Raw genomic sequence first — 21,524 nt, forward strand, 5'->3', positions numbered from 1 at the left:
AAGTATTTCATTTATTATGACTTTTTTTTTTAAATTTTTTTTTATTATTTATTTATGATAGTCATACAGAGAGAGAGAGAGAGAGAGAGAGGCAGAGACACAGGCAGAGGGAGAAGCAGGCTCCATGCACCGGGAGCCTGACGTGGGATTCGATCCTGGGTCTCCAGGATCGCGCCCTGGGCCAAAGGCAGGCGCCAAACCGCTGCGCCACCCAGGGATCCCTCATTTATTATGACTTAATCTGATTTCCAACGTGGCATAGAACTTCCGAGTACTTTACCTGGTAACCTGTTTCTCTTTTCGTTTGTTTGGTCCATTTGTACATACAACAATTAGAGAATCTCTTATAGCCAAGTATGAAAAAAATCTGATAAAACACCAGTGACTTTAAACCCATTTGTTGGTCAAGTGGGTACATCTAAGGTGTTTTTAACTTCTGCCTACAGAGTAGGGTATTGGGTCAACATCTAAAGTATTTAACCTGGGTGCCTGGGTGGCATAGTTGGTTAAGCGTCTGTCTTTGGCTGAGGTCATGATCCTCAAGGATCTGAGATTGAGCCTGCTGAGTCGGGAGCCTGCTTATCCTTCTCTCTCTGCCCCCCACTTGTGCTTGCTCTCTCTCCGGTGTTCTGTCTCTTAAGTAAATAAATAAAATCTTAAAAAAAAAAAAATTTAACCTACTTAGGATCAGCCTAGAAGACCGAGAGTAAAACTATGCAAGATAGAATTTTTGGCCAAGTCTAAGAGGCTTGGAGACAAGTTTAAGATTTTTATTTTCCCTGCATTTTTATACAATGAGCTAGGTTTTTTAAAGATTTTATTTAGTCATTTGAGAAGGAGCACAAACGGGGAAGAAGCCTCTGGAGAAGCAGATTCCCTTCTGAGCCCGGAGCAATGCAGGGCTTGATCCCAGGACTGGGAGATCACAACCTGAGCCTAAAGGCAGACTCTTAGCTATCTGAGCCACCCTGGCGCCCCTAGATATTTTTCCATGCATATCTGATGAATAAGTTGCCTGGAAAGATGGGATGACTAAACTCAGGGTCTGTGCTTTAGGAGTTTGGTGAGGTGTGAGCCTAGGTGAACCTTTCTGCTTTTGTGAACCTACCCAGGCACATTGAGGGCATCTGGCTTTATTCAATATTTGTACATACTTTGTGCCTCAACTGTGATTCATGATACATCTGATATTAATGCTAATCCCTTTTTTTGGCCAGTAAATCTGTAAGGGAAATATGGAGGAAGTGATCATTTTGATTTCCAGTGTTAAAACTTTAATTAACTAAAAGGAGCTTTTCCCCTTGGGGTCACATTGGCTGAAATCTTTGATCTCAGTTGTGTGATGTGAAACAATTCTTTATCATTCTTTTTTTTTTTTTTTTTTAAGATTTCTTATGTATTTATTCATAGAGATGCAGAGAGAGAGAGAGAGGCAGAAACACAGGCAGAGGGAGAAACAGGCTCCATGCAGAGAGCCTGACGTGGGACTCGATTCAGGGTCTCCAGGATCACGCCCTGGGCTGCAGGCGGCAGCTAAACTTCTGCGCCACTGGGGCTGCTCCTTCTTTATCATTCTTTTGGTGTGTGGATTTAGTATGGACTCTATTTCTACAACTTTTTTGGGTTTTATATAAGTAAAATTAGCGTACAGCTTGAGAGAAATTGGGAATGATCTATTTTATTCATTTATATACAAGTTAGTCCTGTGGCAAATGGTTGAAGTATTAGAGAACCTGCCTTTTTGTCAATAACTGGGCCACAGGAAGACACCCTCTCTCACGACCCCCCCCCCACTTCCTGTTGAAATTCTATCAGTATTAGCTACATACAGAAAAAACTGCTGTAGTTTTGCAGAACTAGCAAAGCCAAAAGAGAATGTGGGGGGCCTTCTGTTTGAAATGGGTCATCTGTTGTGGGAATAGGCATTGAAAAACACAACATCACGCTTTGGTAGCTGCATCATGAGACCCAGAGGACCAGTCCTAGATGTTAGGGTTTGTGCAGGAATCCCTTGTGGGTGCTTATCAGTGTGTGGTGTGAACCCAGGCCATGTGAGCACATAAAGCCTCTGGCTAGCCTACAACAGGTCAAGTCAAGTTTTCTTTAGACATGAACCAGCAGTTTGGGTCACCTCCCTTTATTTCAGAAGAAATTGGGACGGTTGAGGAAAAATGACTTAAAATGGATGTGGGCAGAGAAACCCATGGCAGCCGGCCAGGGCATGTGAACCAGAAGCCCGTCCTAGGACAGAAGAGGGGCAGAGCTTATTAAAGAAAGAAAAGAGATGACGACACCGGTAGTGACTCTGGGAGTTGAAGCTTCAGCTGGAGCTAATTATAGATTGCCTATTTAAGGCAGTTTCATGTGACCAAACGCAATCTTTGTTTTAAAACAAAATTTAAAACCTAGGGTAGATCCCAGGGAGCCAATTACAGAAAGAATGCAAGCTGTGTAACATGTAAACAGTTGTCCCCTTAGCTGTGGCTCTTGGGCCCTCTTACCAGACTGGTGTTTAATGCAGGTGAAGCTTCTAGAAGATGGTCCAGTTCAGAGACTTGCACATGTGCCATTGAGTTGGAGCTCCACCATAACTATGAGAAGGCAGCAAGGCAGTGTTTTCACCCCATTTTACAGAGGTCTGGAAAGACCGTGAAACAACCTCAAAACTCATTTGGCCACCTAGGAATTACACCAGAGAAGCAACTGAACTGTCTTCTGATTCCTGCTCCACTCCTCCATAACTATACCAGTTGTTTCTGAGGGACACACAGAGAGTTCACAACGCAGTCTTTGGAAAGAACTTTGAGAAAGATCCAGTTAGACCCACATCTGTTATTCCCAAAATAGATTTCAAGATTGTCTGGAGATTATCAAAGAATGAGAATCCGCCCTGCCCTAATTCTCTCCTTGACCTGAGCAGTGTACGGGAGGCAATCTCTGTTGACTTAAAATGAATGAATAGAAGATATCAGGTTGGTATTGCTTAATCAGACAGTGCTGTTGAACTCTATCCTTTTTAAATGATTGGCCATTTGTGGGGAAGGTATTTACCTAAATAGCCAGACTCAGGTAAGATCATCTGCAAAATAAAGAGCCTTTTTATTAAAAAAAAGGATAGACAACACTTGGTAAACTATAATGGCCCACTTGAAAAAGAAAAATGCTATTCCACAGCTTAGATTTAATTCATATATTAAACTAATTGTGTTTTGTTGTTGTGAAATTGGTTCCTAGTTTGAAGTAATTATCAAGTCAACCAGAAGGCTTTTTAAAATTAATTGATATTTGCGGAGCACCTGGGTGGCTCAATGGTTGAGCATCTGCCTTTGGTTCAGGTCATGATCCCTGGGTCCTGGGATCGAGTCCTGCATTGGATTCCCTGCGAGGAGCCTGCTTTTCCCTCTGCCTATGTCTCTGTCTCTCTCTGTGTCTCTCTTAAATGAATAAATAAATAAAATCTTAAAAAATAAAATAAGTTAATTGATATTTGGAAAGGTACAATCAGGTACCCCAATCCTAAAACCAAATGATAGTTGGGAATATACCAGAGTGGGCCTCATCTGGAGCTTCAGCTGAATGAATTCCTTTGATGCTCAAAGAGTCATTAATTGTTGAAGCCTCACAGAGACCACCAGGGATTGAGAGAAACAAAAACTTTTGCTACTATTCATTTCCAGTCCTACTGAGCACAGCTCCAGGATGAATCTAATGAACAAAACTGTATAGGACCAGTCTCATTAAACTAAGGCCGGGCAGACTTTTCATGTATAGCTATTTCTTCTTACATGAATTTGGCAGAATCAAAGAATTTAGTCTTGAAAGGGTCACTGGTCACCATAGGCCAGCTTCATATCTAGTGTTGGGAGCTTTCATGTCAGACAGTCTGTTTATATCTGTAGATGCTACCCAAGTGATCCAAAGGCTCTTTAAGTATCTGAAAACAGCTGTCTATAAAATAATTGCTGCTGCTGCCCAAAACAGGGTTCATCATGCATTGCTCACATGATATGCTGTCCATACCTTTTGGGGTCCCTCATCTGAGGCTGGATACCCTAGGAGTACAGTCTTCCCTTGGAAATATGCTAAGTCAAAGAAGCCAGTCACAAAGAGCATGTATTACATGATCCATTTATATGGAAGTCCAGAATAGGAAAAGCTAAAGAGACAAAGTAGACTAGTGGTTGCCTAAACCTGGGAGGGGAGTGGTAGAGATAAGGTGATAACTAAAGGGTTAGGGGTTCTTTGGAGGTGAGAAGATGTTCTACACTTGACTATGGTGATGATCGCACAGATCTGTGAAAAACCATCGAATTGTATAAGGGGGTGATTTGTAGGGTGCATGGGGTTTTATCTCAGTAAAACTGTTTTCAGAAACCCAGTACAGGGGCACCTGGTTAGCTCAGTTGGAAGAGCATGTGACTCTTGATCTTGGGCTCATAAGTTTGAGCCCCACACTGGGTATAGAGATTACTTAAATAAACTTAAAAACAACAACAGCAATGACAATAAAAGATCCTGTACCCAGTACAGGATCTGTGGTATAAATCTGAATTCAAATACTATTTCTGGGGATCCCTGGGTGGCGCAGCGGTTTGGCGCCTGCCTTTGGCCCAGGGCGCGATCCTGGAGACCCGGGATCGAATCCCACATCAGGCTCCCGGTGCATGGAGCCTGCTTCTCCCTCTGCCTATGTCTCTGCCTCTCTCTCTCTCTCTCTGTATGACTATCATAAATAAATAATAAAAAAAAAATTAAAAAAAAAAACAAACAAATACTATTTCTGCTGCTTGCCAGCCATGTGACCTTGAGCATGTTACTCAACCTCTCCACACCTCAGTCTCCTTATTAGAAACATGGCATTATGAATACCTGCTTCATAAGGTGGTTGTGAGATTAAATGAGACAAAGTATGTAAAGAGCCTGGCAGTGTCTGTCTGACATCTAGGTATTTGGCACAAAGTGGCTTTTTCGCACACAGAGTCTCTGAAAATGAGATGCCCAGAATTGTTTTTTCCCAGGTGGCTTAGGTGAAGAAGAAAGAACATCTGATGGACCTCAGTAATAAAGTTTGTGTAGCACCTGGGTGGTGCAGTCTGGGAGGGCCAGCAGTTTGGAAGGACAGGTGTGGGCTGTGGAAAGTTTGGGCCCTACAGACATTAGGAAGATAGAAACAAACCCTGCTAACAGGAAATATCTAAAAAGTTACTGAAGGGGTAGAGTCAATCTACACTGATGGATGTCTTTGGCTCAGGGCACCTGGGCGGCTCAGATGGTTAATTGTCCAGACTCTTGATTTTAGCTCAAGTCGTGATCCTCAGGGTCCTGAGATCCAGCCCCCAGGTGGGCTCTGTGCTCCAGCGAGGAGTCCACTTGTCCCTCTCCCTCTGCACCTCCCCTCATTCTCTTTCTTTCTCTCTAAAATAAATAAATAAAATCTTAATTAAAAAAAAAAAGATGTCTTTGGCCCAAATGTTTCCCTGGACAGAACTGGGTGCTTATGGGCTCTCACAAGCCTGTTGCCTATTTTCATGAACCATGGATGGCCTTTTCTCAGATTGGAAGTTTACTTGGAAGTTGTGAAAATGGAAGCTTCAAGTGGAGCTGACTTCAAACCTTCAGAGATGAGCTCACCAGCCTTGTTATTTTGCAGAAGTGGGACTGGGGCATAGAAGTCAGGCTGGTTGGAGGCAAAGGCAGTAGTAGCAGAGCCCAGGATTCTGACTGCCCAATTTAGTTCAGCAAACCCTGCCTCCTTGCTTCTACAGCTGCAGATACTTCACCAGCCCTGAAGACTTTGCAACTTTTATTTTCACAGTTTATGACAGTGACCAACCATGTAGAAGACCAGCTCAGCATTGCAGGACCCCATGGTGCTCAGGAAGCAGTGACTAAAATGATGCGTATGGTATGGTCTTCCTAAATACGGAATAGAAAAGACTCAACACAATACCTAAAGAAAACCAAACCAGAAGTTTGGTGCACCTTTCTTTAAATAAATGAATAACAAAGGTAGAGCCCAATGAGCTTCTTATCTGCTTTACACTCTGGGCCAGGAAGCTTGAAAGGGAGGTGAATGACTCATTTTCTAGGGCCAAAGGGGAAACGAGATGGTGGCTGTCCCTGTTCCTGGTATTGCTCTGTGAAGTCTTTCGGGCTGTTCTGGTCAACCCCTGGCTTTGCACCTTCTCTCCTCCAACCCCCCCCCCCCCCCCCCCCTTGGCTGGAGTCGGCCGTGACTCTTCTTACCAAAACACAAAACCATCTATATTGTGTGGGAAAACGCAAAAACCATTGAAAGCCAGTGGTGAATAGGAGGGGCCGGCAGAAGAGGGTTTAGAATGAGCACAAGCTGTGAAATCTTGGCCCTAGGCGTGACACAAATAAATAGTCGGTTAAAACCAGCCAGCCACAGCACCCACCTCATTTATCTGTTGGCCTCCCCCCCCCCCCCCCTTATCGCTTTTGGTTATTACTGCAGGCTGAGTCTGAATCCATATGATGTTAGAATGGAAAAGTTTTCCAAGGTTTGTCCAGTTCAGTCTCCCCACTTGGCAGCCCAGAGAGGCTAAAACGACTTGTCCAGGGACCTGCAGACTCACTAGGGGGAGTAAGGTAAGGTCCCTGGAGCACCCCTTAGCGATGCATTTGTGGACACGGCTGTCCTTTTTTTCATCACATCAGAGGTGTGTTCTTTTGCTAGAGTCTTTTCTAAAAGATTAAAATCTGTGTAAGAAGTAAAGATGGCATCTAATAAATCTATAGCTAAAAAGATAGAAACCATGATGCTTACACGGAATTCTCAAGGCTGCCCTTTGCACCCCAATGGGAGCTCTGGTGCATGTTTGCTGAAGGCAGTGTGGTTGGGTGGGTTTCACACAGGCTCTTCCCTGCAGTCCGCTCAGTACAGAGCAAGCAGCTGGGGAAAATGATTTTTTGCACTGTTCATTTGATTTCAGTTTTAGACTGTAATCCTGAAATCAGTATTCTTTTTTTTTTTTTAAGATTTTATTTATTTACTCATGAGACAAACACAGAGAGAGAGAGAGGCAGAGACATGGGCTGAGGGAGAAGCAGGCTCTGTGTGGAAGCCCGATGTGGGACTCGATCCCAGACCCCGGGATCATACCCTGAGCTAAAGGCTCAACCACTGAGCCACCCAGGTGCCCCCTGAGATCAACACTTAGTGTTGCTTTAATAATAAATCTGCTGGTTTCCCTTTTTGAGGTGGAGAAGGGAAAGTGTGAATAAGGATAAGTTGGCTGCAGAATTAGGCTCAATGTATGACAGTGGGTGTGGCTCCCACTGAGCCAGTTTTGGATTGGTTGAGAAATTTCTGATCATTTTAACTGATGTAGTTTTTTTTTTTTTTAAGATTTTATTTATTTATTCATAGAGACAGAGAGAGAGGCAGAGACACAGGCAGAGGGAGGAGCAGGCATCACACAGAGCTTGACCTGGGACTCGATCCAGGGTCTACAGGATCACTCCCTGGGCTGCAGGCGGCGCTAAACCGCTGGGCCACTGGGGCTGCCCTGATGGAGTTTTTACCTGCTGGCCTCAATACCTCATTCTCCCCTCCCCCTTAACATTTGGCAAACATCTGATTTGAAGGAGAATCCTGCTCTTCTAAGAGCACACACATAAAATCATGCATGTTTCTACATGGCATAGTGCTTAATTTACGTGTCACATCTCAAAATCTTACACATCCCAATTCTAAATTGGGTTAATTTTGTAGGCCCCTAACTTTCTTTTAGAGAAAAGGAAAAGACATCTTAGTAGGCATTGACCTTGAACCTTGGTGGGGACTGGCTGTTCACCAGGAGTAGACAGAAGCCCTCCCAAGAGTTTTCTCCAAAGTGCACTTCTCTTTCCCACAGTCAAAGGAGTTTCCTTCAGGGACTTTTTGCCAAAGCTAGATTTTTTTAGTTCTATATCCTAAAATGGAAATAAACTAGGGGATTTCACCTTCTTCATTGCAGAATCGTCATCTTCGATGCCTTGGTTTCATTGGTGCCAACTGGTGTGCCTCGCTTTGTCTCCTCGCCTCCATATAACCTACTTGGCCCTCATTTCAGACCAAATCAGTGTGGCTTTCTGTCAAAGTCTGGCTTAATTTTTCAGTTAAAAAAAAAAAAGTGTTGGGGCGCTTGGGTGGCTTCGTGGGCTAAGCATCCAACTCTTGGTTTCAGCTTTGATCTTTTTTTTTTTTTTTTTAAGATTTTATTCATTCATTCATGAGAGACAGAGAGAGAGAGAGAGAGGCAGAGACACAGGCAGAGGGAGAAGCAGGCTCCATGCAGGGAGCCCGACGTGGACTCGATCCCAGGTCTCCAGGATCACACCCCGGGCTGCAGGTGGCGCTAAACCGCTGCACCACCGGGGCTGCCCTTGGTTTCAGCTTTGGCTCAGGTCATGATCTCAGGGCTGTGGGATCGAGTCCTGCAGTGGGCTCTGTGCTCAGCTTGGAATCCACTTGAGGTTCCCTTTCTCTCTCTCAATCTCATAAGTAAATAAAATCTAAAAAAAGTGTTAATAGTCTTCCCTCTGACTACAGCTCTTCTAAATGGTAATAATTCTCAGATAGGTCATAGGTAGTTAAACTGGTAGACATGAGACATGAAACATTGCCTTGGAGTCAGTCATGGGAAATCTCTCTCCCGTGTTATGAGACTCCTCAGGAATCTCCAGTTTTCCTTTTGTTGGCTGCTCCAGGGCTTTTGCACCCCGGGCAATTCCTCAGGAGAATTTGGAATGGGCTCCTGCTGGGCAGCCATTCCATTAGAGTCTTGTTTTCTCTGTGAAGTACAGGAGATCCTGTTTTATCCAGCAAGTCTGTTTCCTGGCTTCTTGCGAGAGTGGGTAACTTCTGGTGGTTAGCCTTGTTAACCAGGTTCTGTTGATGCATACAAGCAACAGCTACTGGAGGGTTGCACTTGCCAGCCTGGTGTCTGGCTACCAGCGGCCTCTTATACCCAAGGAAGTAGAGTTATATTATAGGAATTGCTTGTAACCCAAAAGAAGTTTAATGGTTCTCCAGAAAACCACTGGTTTCAGTAATGATGTGATATAAGAAAAAGAGAGGTACTGCATTAACCCACAAGGGAATCAAAGATACAAAAGAAGGTGCTTCAAAATAACAATATTGGCAAAGAATGAACAAGTTTTCACTGATCTGGGTCTTCAGTGCAGATTTTAAGATAAGGCTTGGTCACTCCCTTGCCTCGATTATTTCCTTTCTTCTGCTCAGTCTGGGTTTACATTGTTCTTTTTTATTTTCTTGAAGGGGAAGGGGAAGTTGAGGGCATTGCTTCGAGGCCTTTTTTTTTCTAATATGGGTTTTCCCTGCTAAGTATTGCTTTGGCTGTGTCCCACAACTTCTCATGTGTTCTGCTTTCACACCATTCAAAATACTTCTCTAATTTCTCTTTTGATTTCTTCTTTGACACGTGGATCACTTAGAGTTGGGTTATTTAGTTTCCAAACATATAGGTATTTTCCAGGTATCTTTCTATCATTGATTTCTAATTTAATTGCATTGTGGTCAAAGAACGTACTCTGTACAAGTTGAATCCTTTTAAATTTAGTGAGACTGGTTTTGTGAGCCAGAATCTGTTCTGTCTGTACTTGGAAAGAATACGTATTCTAGTCTTAATGTAGAGAGTGCTTTAGAAGTGCCAGTTAGGTCAAGGTGGTTGATAATGTTGCCCAAGTCTTCCTGTGTCCTTATTGGTTTTCTGTCTTCTTGTTCTACCAGTTATTCAAAGAAGGATGTTAAGATCTCTGACTATAATTTTGTCTCCTTTTCCATGCAGTTTTGTTGGTTTTGCTTCATGTATTTTTGAGGCTCTATAATGTGGTACAAGAACATGTGTTTCTTATAGGTAACATAGGCTAGATCTTGCCTGTTTAATTCAATCTAACATTCTCTACCTTTTAAATGGGATGTTTAGACCACCTGTACCTATTGTTACTGATATGGTTTGGTTTGAATCTACCATCTTGCTTTTTTTTTTTTTTTTTAATTTACTATTTGTCTTCTGTGTGTGTGTCTATTCTTCCCTTTCTGCCTTCTTTTGGGTCAATTGAGTATGATCTGTGATTCCATTTTGTCTCTTTTGTTGGCTTATGAGCCAACTCTCTTATGGTAGCTTTTTTTTTTTTTTTTTTTTTTTTTTATGGTAGCTTTAGAGATTATAATATACATGCAACTTTAATCACAGCCTACTTTAACTGGTACTATATTAAATAGTTTAAGAATCTTAGTATACAGTTGACCCCTGAACAACATGAGCTTGAATTGTACAGATCCACTTCTCTATGTGGATTTCTTGGGGGAAAAAAATACAGGGGTGCCTGGGTGGCCCAGTTGGTTAAGCGTCTTTTTTTTGGTTCAGGTCACGATCTAGGTCCTGGGATCAAGCCCCACATCGGGCTCCCTGCTCTGCAAGGAGTTTGCTTCTCCTTCTCTCTGCTCATGCTCTCTCTCTCTGTCTCTCTCAAATAAATAAAATCATTTATTTATTTAAGATTTTATTTATTTATTTATGAGAGACACACAGAGAGAGTCAAAGATATAGGCAGAGGGAGAAGCAGGCTCCCCACAGGGAGCCTGATGCAGGTCTCGATCCCAGGACCCTGGGATCACAACCTGAGCCAAAAGCAGATGAACATAGAAAATATATTTTAATCGACTATTGATGTTATCATTAAGGCTCTGGTCAACAGTAGGCTATTAAGTTTTGAGAGAATCAAAAGTGGATTTTTGACTGTTCAGGGGTTGATGCCTCAACCTTCTGCATTGTTTAAGGACCAACTGTACTTTTGTTTCTATTCTCCCAGCTTTTTTTTTTTTTCTCCCAGCTTTTGTACTGTGGTTCTCATACATTTTTATTTCTACATCTGTCATAAACCCACAATACATTGGTTTACTTTCACTTTGATACTATCTTTTAAGGACGCCTGGGTGACTCAGTGGGTTAAGCGTCTCCCTTTGGCCCAGATTATGGTCCTGGGGTCCTGGGATCAAAGAGATTTAAATAACAAAGAAAGAGTCCTTTATATTTTCCTACACAGTTACCATTTCTGGTGCTCATCATTCCTTTGTATAAATCTAGATTTTCCTTCTACTTGAATAACTCCTTTAACATGTCATGTAATGCAAATCTACTGGTGATAAATTCTTTCAGCTTTCATAAGCCTGAAAGTTTTTATTTTTCCTTCCTTGTGGAAGGTGTTTTTCTAAGTTAACAGTTTCTGATGGTAAGTCCCCCGTCATTCTTATCTTTGTTCCACTGTATGTTTGGGTCTTTTTTCTCTATCTGATTTTAAGATATTCCACTTTATCACTGGTTTTCAGAAATTTAATTTGATAGGTTTGAGTGTAGTTTGTTTTATATTTCTTATGTTGAGGGTTTGTTAAGTTTCTTGGATCTGTAGATTTGTAGTATTCAATGAATTTGTTGGGGGTAGAAATCTAGCCATTATTTCTTTAAATGTTTTTTCTGTCCCTACCCTCATGAACTCCAGTTCACGTTAACATGTTACTGGTTGTCCCACCCAGGTGGCCTGCTGAGCCACCCAAGCCTCCCTCTGGGTCAGTTTCAACTGATTTCTCATTATGGGTCATTTCCTGCTTCTTTGCATTCCTGGTTTTTTTTTTTTTTAATTGGATTTTATCTTGCTGGGTGCTAGATATTCTCATATTCCTACAAATATTCTTTTTATTTTTTATTTAAGAGAGGGAGAGCAATCATGAAGAGAAAGAGAGTGCACATGTGTATAAACACCAGCAGAGGGAGAGGGAGAAGCAGATACCCCACTGATCTGGGAGCTAGACACGGACATGGGGCTCCATCCCAGGACCCTGGGATCATGACCTGAGCCGAAGGCAGGTGCTTAACTGACTGAGCCACTCAGGCACTCCTCCTATGAATATTCTTGAGCTTTATTTTTTTTTAATTTTTATTTATTTATGATAGTCACAGAGAGAGAGAGAGGCAGAGACACAGGCAGAGGGAGAAGCAGGCTCCATGCAGGGAGCCCGACGTGGGATTCGATCTCGGGACTCCAGGATCACGCCCTGGGCCAAAGGCAGGCGCCAAACCGCTGCGCCACCCAGGGATCCCTATTCTTGAGCTTTTATTCTAGGATGCAGTTATTTGGAAACTATTTGACCCTACAGGGCTTGCTGTTTAATGTTTAAAGCTTTATTCTTGGGTTGCCTGGATGGCTCACCTGTTGAGCGTCTGCCTTTGGCTCAGGGAGTGATCCTGGAGTCCCGGGATCGAGTCCCACATCGGGCTCCCTGCATGGAACCTGCTTCTCCCTCTGCCTGTGTCTCTGCCTCTCTCTGTATGTGTCTCTCATGAATAAATAAATAAAGTCTTTAAAAAATAATAAAAATAAACTTAAAGCTTTATTCTTGGTGCCAGAATAACATTTAGCCTAGGGCCACTTTTGCCCCACTACTAGGCAAAGTACTCTGCATACCCTTCCTGAACCTCCCTATTTTTTTATTATTATTTTTTTAAGGTTTTATTTATTCATGAGAGACACACAGAGAGAGGCAGAGACACAGGCAGAGGGAGAAGCAGACTCCCTACAAGGAGCCTGATTTGGGACTCAATCTCAGGATCCTATAATCACGACCTGAGCCAAAGGCAGATGCTCAACCACTGAGCCACCCAGGCAGGCATCCCTGAACCTCCCTATATTATGAGGTTTTCCACTCTGGCTGGTGGGAACAGGATGCCTTTGATGGTTCTTTTCCCACCCTCAGGCAGTTTCCTTGTATGCATGCATCATGACTCTAGGGGGCCCTCAGCAGCTCCCCAGAGCTTGCTATCTATGCAGTTCCTTCCTCCCTGATATTTGTTCCTCCGCTGGCTCCCTGGCCTCCCTGATCCTCCAGATCCCTGCCTTCAGCATGGGGAGACTGCTGGGCTCTGCCTGGGTACCCACTTCCTAGACTGTAGCCTGGAAACTCCAGCCAGGAATCTGGGGCGGTTGCAGGGCTTGTCTCATTTGCATGGATCTCTCAGGAGTCACTGTATTTTGTTGCTTATGGGCTAAAAGGTGAATCAGTCCCTGTTATTCCATCTTGGCTCAAAACCCCTGAGTTTTTACTTAGTTCTGTGGAATGGAAGAGTCCATTAAATGAAATGCTAGTAATCTACTACATTAGAGATTTCTCTTGTGTTTGCAGATGGGAGTCCAAAACACTGCCATGTGCAATTCACCAGACCTTCGGTACCTAAAAACAAGACCCATCTTCAAAGGATTACTTGTGTAGGATTTTGGACTCTGGGCTGACTCTTCTTTGCTATTAAAACTACTGAATTGCATGAACTCACAGTCATTTTCTAGATAATGATAATGAAATAGCTGGTATGGGGGTGCCTGGTTGGCTCAGTTGGTAGAGCATGTGACTCTTGATCTCTGGGTTGTGAGTTCGAGCCCCATTTGGGTATAGAGATTACTTAAAATGTTTTATTTTTTTTATTTTTATTTTTATTTTTTTTTAAAGATTTTTATTTATTTATTTATTCATTTGAAACACAGAGAGGGAGAGACAGAGACAGAGGCAGAGATACAGGCAGAGGGAGAAGCAGGCTCCATGCCAGAGCCTGATGTGGGACTCGATCTGGGGTCTCCAGGATCAGGCCCTGGGCTGAAGGTGGCGCTAAACCACTGAGCCATCTGGGCTGCCCACTTAAAATGTTTTAAAAAATAAAATAGCTGGCATGTACTGGTTTTTTAAAAAGATTTATTTATTTATTTATTTATTTATTCATTTATTTATTTATTTATTTTAGGGAGGGGAGGGGCAGAGGGAGAGAGTCTTCCAGCAGACTCCCCACTGACCATGGAGCCATGTTTGATCCCACAACCCATGAGACCATGATCTGAGCCAAAACCACAATTCAGACACTCAACTGACTGAGCCACCCCAGAGCCCCTAGTATGTACTGTTGTAAGAGCTTTATGTATCTTATCTAATTTAGTTTTTAACCAATGCTATGAAGTAACAATACAGTTCTTTTACTATGCCCATTTTGCACATACAGATACTAAAGTACAGAGAACTAAAGTAACTGCCCAAGATCATTCACACTACCAGTAAGGGATGGCCAGGATTTAAACCTGGGATCTTTTAAGTAATTGTATGTATGTACATATGTATGCTTACCTGGTCATACATGGCGTATGATTCAGTTTCACAAGATCTAAGGCTATGCATTGAAAAGAAATCTACCTGCCTTTCTCCCCTCAAGCCCCCAAGTGCCCTAAACCATCTCTTCAATTTTTAGTGTGTCTTTCCAGAGTTACTTGTCACATGTACACTGAAATGTAATGGCAGTATATCATCTCTTTTCTTCTGTATCTTGCTTTTCTCATTTCAAAAGATACTTTCAGGGACGCCTGGGTGGCTCAGCAGTTGAGCGTCTGCCTTTGGCTCGGGGCATGATCCCACGGACCTGGGACATTAGGTTCCCTGCATGGAGCCTGCTTCTCTCTCTGCCTGTGTCTCTGCGTCTCTCTGTGTCTCTCATGAATAAATAAATAAAATTTTAAAATAAAATAAAAATAAAAAGATACCTTCAAGTCATTCCTAACAGTAGGTAGAGACACCTTTTTTTTTTTTTTTTAAAGATTTATTTATTTATTCAGAGAGAGAGGCAGAGACACAGGCAGAGGGAGAAGCAGGCTCCATGCAGGAAGCCAGATGTGGGACTCGATCCCGGGTCTCTAGGATCACACCCCAGGCTGTAGGAGGCGCTAAGCCGCTGCGCCACTGGGGCTGCCCATACCTTATTCTTTTTTAACAGTTCTGTAGGGTTCCATGTATGGGTGTGCCAGAATCTTACCTGCTCCTCTTGTAAAGGACTTGACGTTGCTTCCAGACTTGCACTATTATAAACAGGGCTGCTTGATAAAATACAATATCCTTGTATTTTATCACATATGTATCGTAAAAATGTATATGTGATTTCCCACAAGAGCAAATATATCTGCAGGATATATTGCTAAAAGTGGAATTGCTGTGTCAATGGGTTTGTGCTTTTAAAATGTAACAAAAAAATCAGACTGACATACTCTTTTGGAGAGGTTGTACAGATTTGTACTCTTGCTATGAGAGTGTGAGGGTACATGTTTCCCTCCACTCTCTAACACAGTTTGTGAAACTTGTCTCATACTTGTGATTTGGGTTTTTTGGTTTTTTTTTAAGATTTTATTTATTTATTCATGAGAGACACACAGAGAGAGAGAGAGGCAGAGACACAGGCAGAGGGAGAAGCAGGCTCCATGCAGGGAGCCCGATGTGGGACTCGATCCCAGGTCTCCAGGATCACGCCCTGGGCCAAAGGCAGACGCTCAATCACTGAGCCACCCAGGCGTCCCTCATACTTGTGTTTTTATTTTATTTTATTATTATCATTTTTTATTACGATTTATTTATTTAGCTGAGCAAGGAGCCTGTTGCTGGGCCCTATCTCATGACTCTGAGATCACCGTGAATATGGAAACCAAGAGTCAGACGCTCAACCGACTATGCCACCCAGGTGCCCCCCATATTTGTGTTTTTAAAATAATGATTGTGAACACCATATCAAACGGTGACTTTTGGAAGGATATTGGTCACTGCAGCTAGCAAATTAAGAAACAGATAACCAAAGATTATTTCCCTTTTATTCATGATCATAGACTCAATCCCAGTCTGCAGACTTCATCTGTGCTGGTTGTGGGTATTACCGGTAGAAACATGAGTGACTTGGTTCCTGTCCCCAAGCAGCTCATGGTGTAGAGGAAGACTCGGGGAGAGTAAGTGCCGGTATGGCGGGTATTGTTTTCCGCTCCGTTGGAGAGAATGGGATAACAGAGCAAAGAAAAATGTTGCTAGATGTGTTAGGAAGTGTTGCCAGGGCCGTCGATCATGTTAACCTTGATGGTGAATGTCCCGGAAACGAGCAGGCGGGGAGAAGGAAGTTGGGGTCCTGCGGGCAGGCACCAGCGCAGGGAGGACTCTGCGAGGTGGGAGGCTCGCTTGGAGCCTGGAGCTCGCCATCAGCACCTCCCTGCAGAGCTGCCGGCCGCATGCATGCAGGGAATCGGCCGCCTGTGATTGGAGAGGCGCTGCCGGTTGGGATAATGAACTGGGTAGTGTCGGCAGAGGTGATTGGCCGCGCCCTGCTGCAGTGAGAATGCGGTAGGGGTACTCTGGTCCTCGCTAGTGTGATGATCATTAGTGGAGCGAGGACTGCTGAATATTTGGGAGCTCCAAGTTGCTTCTGCCACCAGGAGAGATCAGCCGGGGTATTGCTTTTTCCTTTTTGAAAAAAGCCACACAATTGATCACCGTCCACCTGCAAAAGTGAGTTTTTATTGAAGAAGCTCCAGCTGCTCTCATTGCCAGCAACCCAGCGGCGGCGCTGAGAGGGAGCTACTTCTCTGGTCAGGCAGGACAGCAGTGCTAGCAAATTTGAAAAAGCAGGAAACAGCCACTGCATGCAGAGCGTCCAGCCTTACAACTCCCCAGGCTAGTCTTCCAAGCAACCGTGTAGCCAGAGATCCTTGGTATTGTGGTCACATCCCTCCTCAAAAGTGAACAGTCACCGTCCGCGACATTGAGAGGAAGCCGTGATGTTGCAGATGCTGTGGCATTTTCTGTCTAGCTTTCTCCCTAGGGCTGGGTGCCAAGGCTCCAGAGAGGGGAAGGATAATGAAGTCACAGGCACCCTGGCTCCAGCTCGGGGAGACCAGATGTCAAGCTTTTTGGGGAAACAGGACGGAAAGGCTGAGGCCACGGAAAAGAGACCCACCATTTTGCTGGTGGTCGGACCTGCAGAGCATTTTCCTAAGGTAATGGCAACCTCAAGAAGACCTCCTACTCTAGGGGCTGGTCTAGGATCGGTTTCCTGGAAAAAAGCTGGAGTGTGGGGAGGAAGCAAGGACTTAGAAATCAATCAGTTTGGTATTGGAGGCTGGGGAGAATATTAGACAATGAAGAAGCTCAAGTCTTCAGTCTAGAATCTTCCTGTGGCCACAGTAAGAGCTTTATCAGCCTGCCATGACTGCTTCAGTGTGGCGATTTGGGGAAGGAAGGTTGAAGGTTGAAGGCAATAGAGGATTTACCTTAGGATTTTTCGGTTTGGCCCCAGAAAGCCATTTGAAAGGAAGAGACAAACTATTACAGTGTGTCTTATGTCTTAGCCTGTCTGAACAATGCAGGGAGGATCTTCAAAGTTGAACCCAACTGCCTGGAGCTGGGGAGGGCCAGCCTGTCCTGCATCCCTAAGGTCAAGACCCCTTGCCTTGGGTCTGCAAGGAAGGGAGTGGGAGGAGGAGTCGGAGGAAAGGCTGGAATCTCAAGGTACTGAGGCCGGTGCCCCTCGAGGGTCTGCGGGTCTGCTGAGTGCCAGAGCCTTCCATTCATCTCATGCTCTGAGTGTGGGTTATCTCAGATCATCTTCACAAAAGCCAAGGTAAGTGGTAGCACCCCCATTTCATGGATGAGGGAACAGGTGCAGAAAGGTTGAGTCATTTGCCCAGGATTAAACAGTTACGGGGAGTAGAGATGAGATTTCACCTGAATCTGTGTGGAACTTTGGCCCTGTACTTGGCCTCACTACCCTTAAGAAAGCAATTTTAATATACGGTCGTGTTCTCAGGATTAGAACAGAAAGTGCAGTTCGCCTGGGATTTCTGCTGCCAGCACTAGGGGCAACCTTGCTGACCTCTTGAGTTTCGGTTATTTTGAATCTGTTCTCATTTGTCATGATAAAAATCAACTAGAAGAGGGAAAGAGGTTCTGCCCCATGTCTGGCACATTGTAGATTACCCCAGAAATGTTGCTTGAATTGAATTGCTACATCAAAGAATTCAGTGTTCCATTTTCCTTGGCTGAGTGGGAGGTACTTTTGATGCCAACAGCTTCTGTGGGCATTTAGGCGTGAGCTTGGCAGAGAAGCCTCAGTTCCCCTGGGCTTGTCCTGGTCAGCAAGGATCTCAGAGTCTGTGTTCGCCTGAGGTGTGCTTCGAGCCCTGTCACTTTCTATCTTTCTGTCATCTTGGGGTGAGCTCAGAAATGGCAATGGCACTCTCCTTTGTGAGCTTTTTTATTTCCAGATCTGCTGGCCTTACGGGCAAGGGATCAAGGGATTGGCTGGCTGGCTCCCTTTTAAATTCACCTGCTTTGGATTTTAATCATTAAACTGCACCATTTGGGAATCCCTGGGTGGCTCAGGGGTTTAGCACCTGCCTTCGGCCCAGGGCGTGGTCCTGGTGTCCCGGGATCGAGTCCCACATCGGGCTCCCTGTGTGGAGCCTGCTTCTCCCTCTGCCTATGCCTCTTTCTGTGTCTTTCATGAATAAATAAAAATTAAAAATAAATAAATAAATAAACTGAACCATTTTCCAAACTCATCCCGTCACCTCTTGCCAGCCTTCCTCCCCCCCTACTCCTCCCCAGGGTGTCCTGGCATCAGGACTTCATGTTCTGAACAGCTTCACTCCTGGCCTGCCAGTCAGGGCCATGGGGCTGAGATGGAGACCCAGACCTTTCACTAACCCACTCTCCCCAAGAAAGAGAGAGGTGGATCAGCTGGCAGGGGGTGGGGGCGGGGGCAGCCCCAGGAGAGAGACAGATCAGCCTCTTTGGTTTGAAGCAAGAGAACAAGCACACCTGGGCAGTGTGGACTCTTTAAAAGCCGACAAACTGGGACCTGGGAATAGCAGGAGCATTTCTGTGTCTCAACTGACAGTTGGAAGAGCATGTTTCTACAGAGCGTGGCCTCACCCACCAGCTCCAGTGACTCTGAAAGGTGGGGTCTGGGATTTGTGATCTGGGATCACTGGCTGAGGGGACCTGGCCTCGCTGACTGTCTCCCTGAAAAGACTGCGGAAACCTTATAGACACGTGCCCCCTGGTCCTTAGCTCCTCAGTTCCCCAGCTGCACTACTTTGTTTTGTTCTCACTTCCTCCGTTGAAATATGTCTGCCAGGGAGTCAGGTTCCTGCAGGCTTTTTTATTCTAGGAACTGTTCCAGTTCTCCCCTTTATCTTTGTCTTACAGTTAATCTGCAGTTGGAGAAGAAAGCCATTAGTGTGGAGTGGGAGGTGCCCTCAGCAGCATTCAAGCTTGCAAATCCCAAGGGGCCGTCTTCTCAGAAGCTCAGAGAATTTTGCTCATTGTGTGTCTAATTACCAAGTGTAGGCAGGTTTCATTGGAAACCTGCTACACTGGGCTGTCATGGCAACCTGATCATCAAATGACACTCTGGCCACAGCAGCAAATGAGGTTCAAGAGCCGTATAGGTGGGTGCGGCTAGAAGAGCCGGATGCTGGCAGGGCTTCTTCTCATATTAATATTTTTGGCTTGGTCTGAGTCATTGCAGAGGAGGGGGGTGATACCTTATGACTTAATGCTACAGTCCCGAAGGTACTCTACCTGCCCTGTTCTTACTCAAGGTATTCAGCACTTAACAGGAAGTGCCTGTCCTAGGGCATGAACCAGAGTGGTAGAACCAGGGACAACTTGTGGTATTGGCAGATTCGAGGGGGACAGGATGCTGAGATGCTCAGGAGAGGAACTTCTACATTACGGATGAAATGGAACCTGATAACCATTAGATCCTCAGGGATCTGGAGTTGCTGTCATTGGTTTTGTGTGCTAGTTGTTACAGGAATGGACATCAGAAGAGACCAGCGAAAGTAGATCTGGGTCACAAAATCAGAATAAGTAAAAAGAGCAGAAAAGAATGGTACACAACAGGACAAGGAGAGGGACAACAAGTGACACCATGCACTGGTGTGAATCGTGAGGAACTGAACACAACCTTGATTTAATCTTTCCTATTTTATTTCTCCTATGCGCGTTCAGAAGCTGTAACCCATATCAGCTTTTGTGTCGTTTCTTAGCTAAGCCTAAGCCTGAACTTGCTCGGGTCACACCTTTCCCACACACCTGCCACCTTTTAATATGAAGTATGGCTTACTGTAATTCTCAGTATCAGGCGTATGGGCTTTTTTGGAAACTGAATTCTAAAATATTTTTGGCAGTGTCAGGTTTGGGTGCCGTCTTACGTGGATGTAACAAGAGCTGGGTCCTGGGTGAGGCTCAGCCCTGCTGCAAACAGGCTCTGGGCTTGGGCAAACCAGGTCACCTCTCCTAAGTCCTTTTGCTCATCTCAGAGATTAAGGGGCAACCCCAGGAGCCCCTGCAGGCCCCGCTGTCTATAACCCCAGGGATACAGCACTTACCATGGATCCCAGGTGCCTAGAGATTGGTTCACTTGGGCAGAATTTCCAGTTTCTGTTTCAAAGTGGAATTCTGCATGACCTATGAGACTCAGGAGGAGTGGTTTAAATAAATAAGCAAATAGCAATTCACATTTGCCCAATGAAGACATTCTGTTGGATTCCATCACAGTTGCACAATAAAAATAAGTTTGAACCTTTAGAATTAACGTTGGAATGGAATTAACGTTAGCATTGTAAAATAACATTTGATTAAGCACATGCAGAGCTTGTCAGAGGACATTTCCTGACCCCATGATGCCATTGGTCTGTGGAGTAATGAGCTTTGTTATAATTAGGATTTCACCTTGTTTTTTTTTTTTTTTTTTTTTTTCTGGAAAACAGTTGCTCTTATCTGATAATACTTTATAAAGTTTTCCCCAAAGTATAGAATATAGGTTTTACTTTTATTTGTTATTATCTACTCTTCTTACATTTGTTCTATAAATGGGTCAGAAAACTCAATAGTACACAAAGAAAAATTCAGTGGTACAGTTATCATAATTATTTGAAAAATAGTTTATTAGGAAATGAACATCTCCAAGTTGAACAACTTATTTTTTTCAGTCAAAATATTTGTCCTATTGTATTGGAATGAATGCAGTCATCACTGAACTGAGATATTTCAACATCTCTAACTTATTTTTGTTTCAGAGGCAAACATGAATAATTTAACAAAGGAAGATCACCATTTCAAAATTTAGCTAGGTACTCTCTCTACCCAACATGTGGCTCGAACTAACGACCCCAAGATCAAGAGTCTCATGCTCTACCCACTGAGCCAGCCAGGTGCCCTTATAAATGTGAACCTCCTTTAAAATAAAAATAGTACGTGATCCTCTTGAGGTGGATAAAATACCCTGACAACTGCAGACGCTCAGGAGAACACACTTTAAGTCTTCATCAAGAGTGATCATGTTTGTTTTCTGGATCTTGAAGGGCTGCCACTGGCTTCACTCATTCAGAAGCTGTTTGTATCAGCACCCTCCATGACCCAAGTCAAGATACAAAGTTTCAAAGCCAATAGCCTCTGCCTTCAAGAACCCCAGTAGCAGAGATAAGTTATATACGAAAATACCCCTGAACCAGAAATTCTGGATGGGGCAGTTGAAGAGATAGATGAGTGTCATGGACTTGGGTGGAGGCTGAGCAGAAATCTGGATAATCCAAGCTGCCTCTAGATTCCTCATCGAATCCTCCCCAGTGTAGTCCAAGACCTGTCTTTA

At 44.1% G+C, this 21,524-nt stretch overlaps 1 protein-coding gene across 4 annotated transcripts in view; it reads left to right on the forward strand.

Moving 5' to 3' along the window:
* SLC25A25 (solute carrier family 25 member 25) overlaps positions 1–21,524 on the forward strand; it is a 35,443-nt gene that overhangs the window by 1,228 nt on the left and 12,691 nt on the right. Inside the window, exon 1 of one of the 4 annotated variants that reach the window (XM_041725198.1) lies at positions 16,628–16,863. The exons of 2 other annotated variants lie outside the window; for them this stretch is intronic. In XM_041725198.1, coding sequence (XP_041581132.1) covers positions 16,645–16,863 — 219 coding nt within the window. In that variant the 5' untranslated portion in view covers positions 16,628–16,644. Of the gene's footprint in view, positions 1–16,627; positions 16,864–21,524 lie in introns of those variants that run through there. One more of the 4 variants, XM_041725199.1, reaches the window with a different exon arrangement.

This window comes from Vulpes lagopus, chromosome 12, assembly GCF_018345385.1.
Source record: "Vulpes lagopus strain Blue_001 chromosome 12, ASM1834538v1, whole genome shotgun sequence".
Classification (NCBI taxonomy): domain Eukaryota; kingdom Metazoa; phylum Chordata; class Mammalia; order Carnivora; family Canidae; genus Vulpes; species Vulpes lagopus.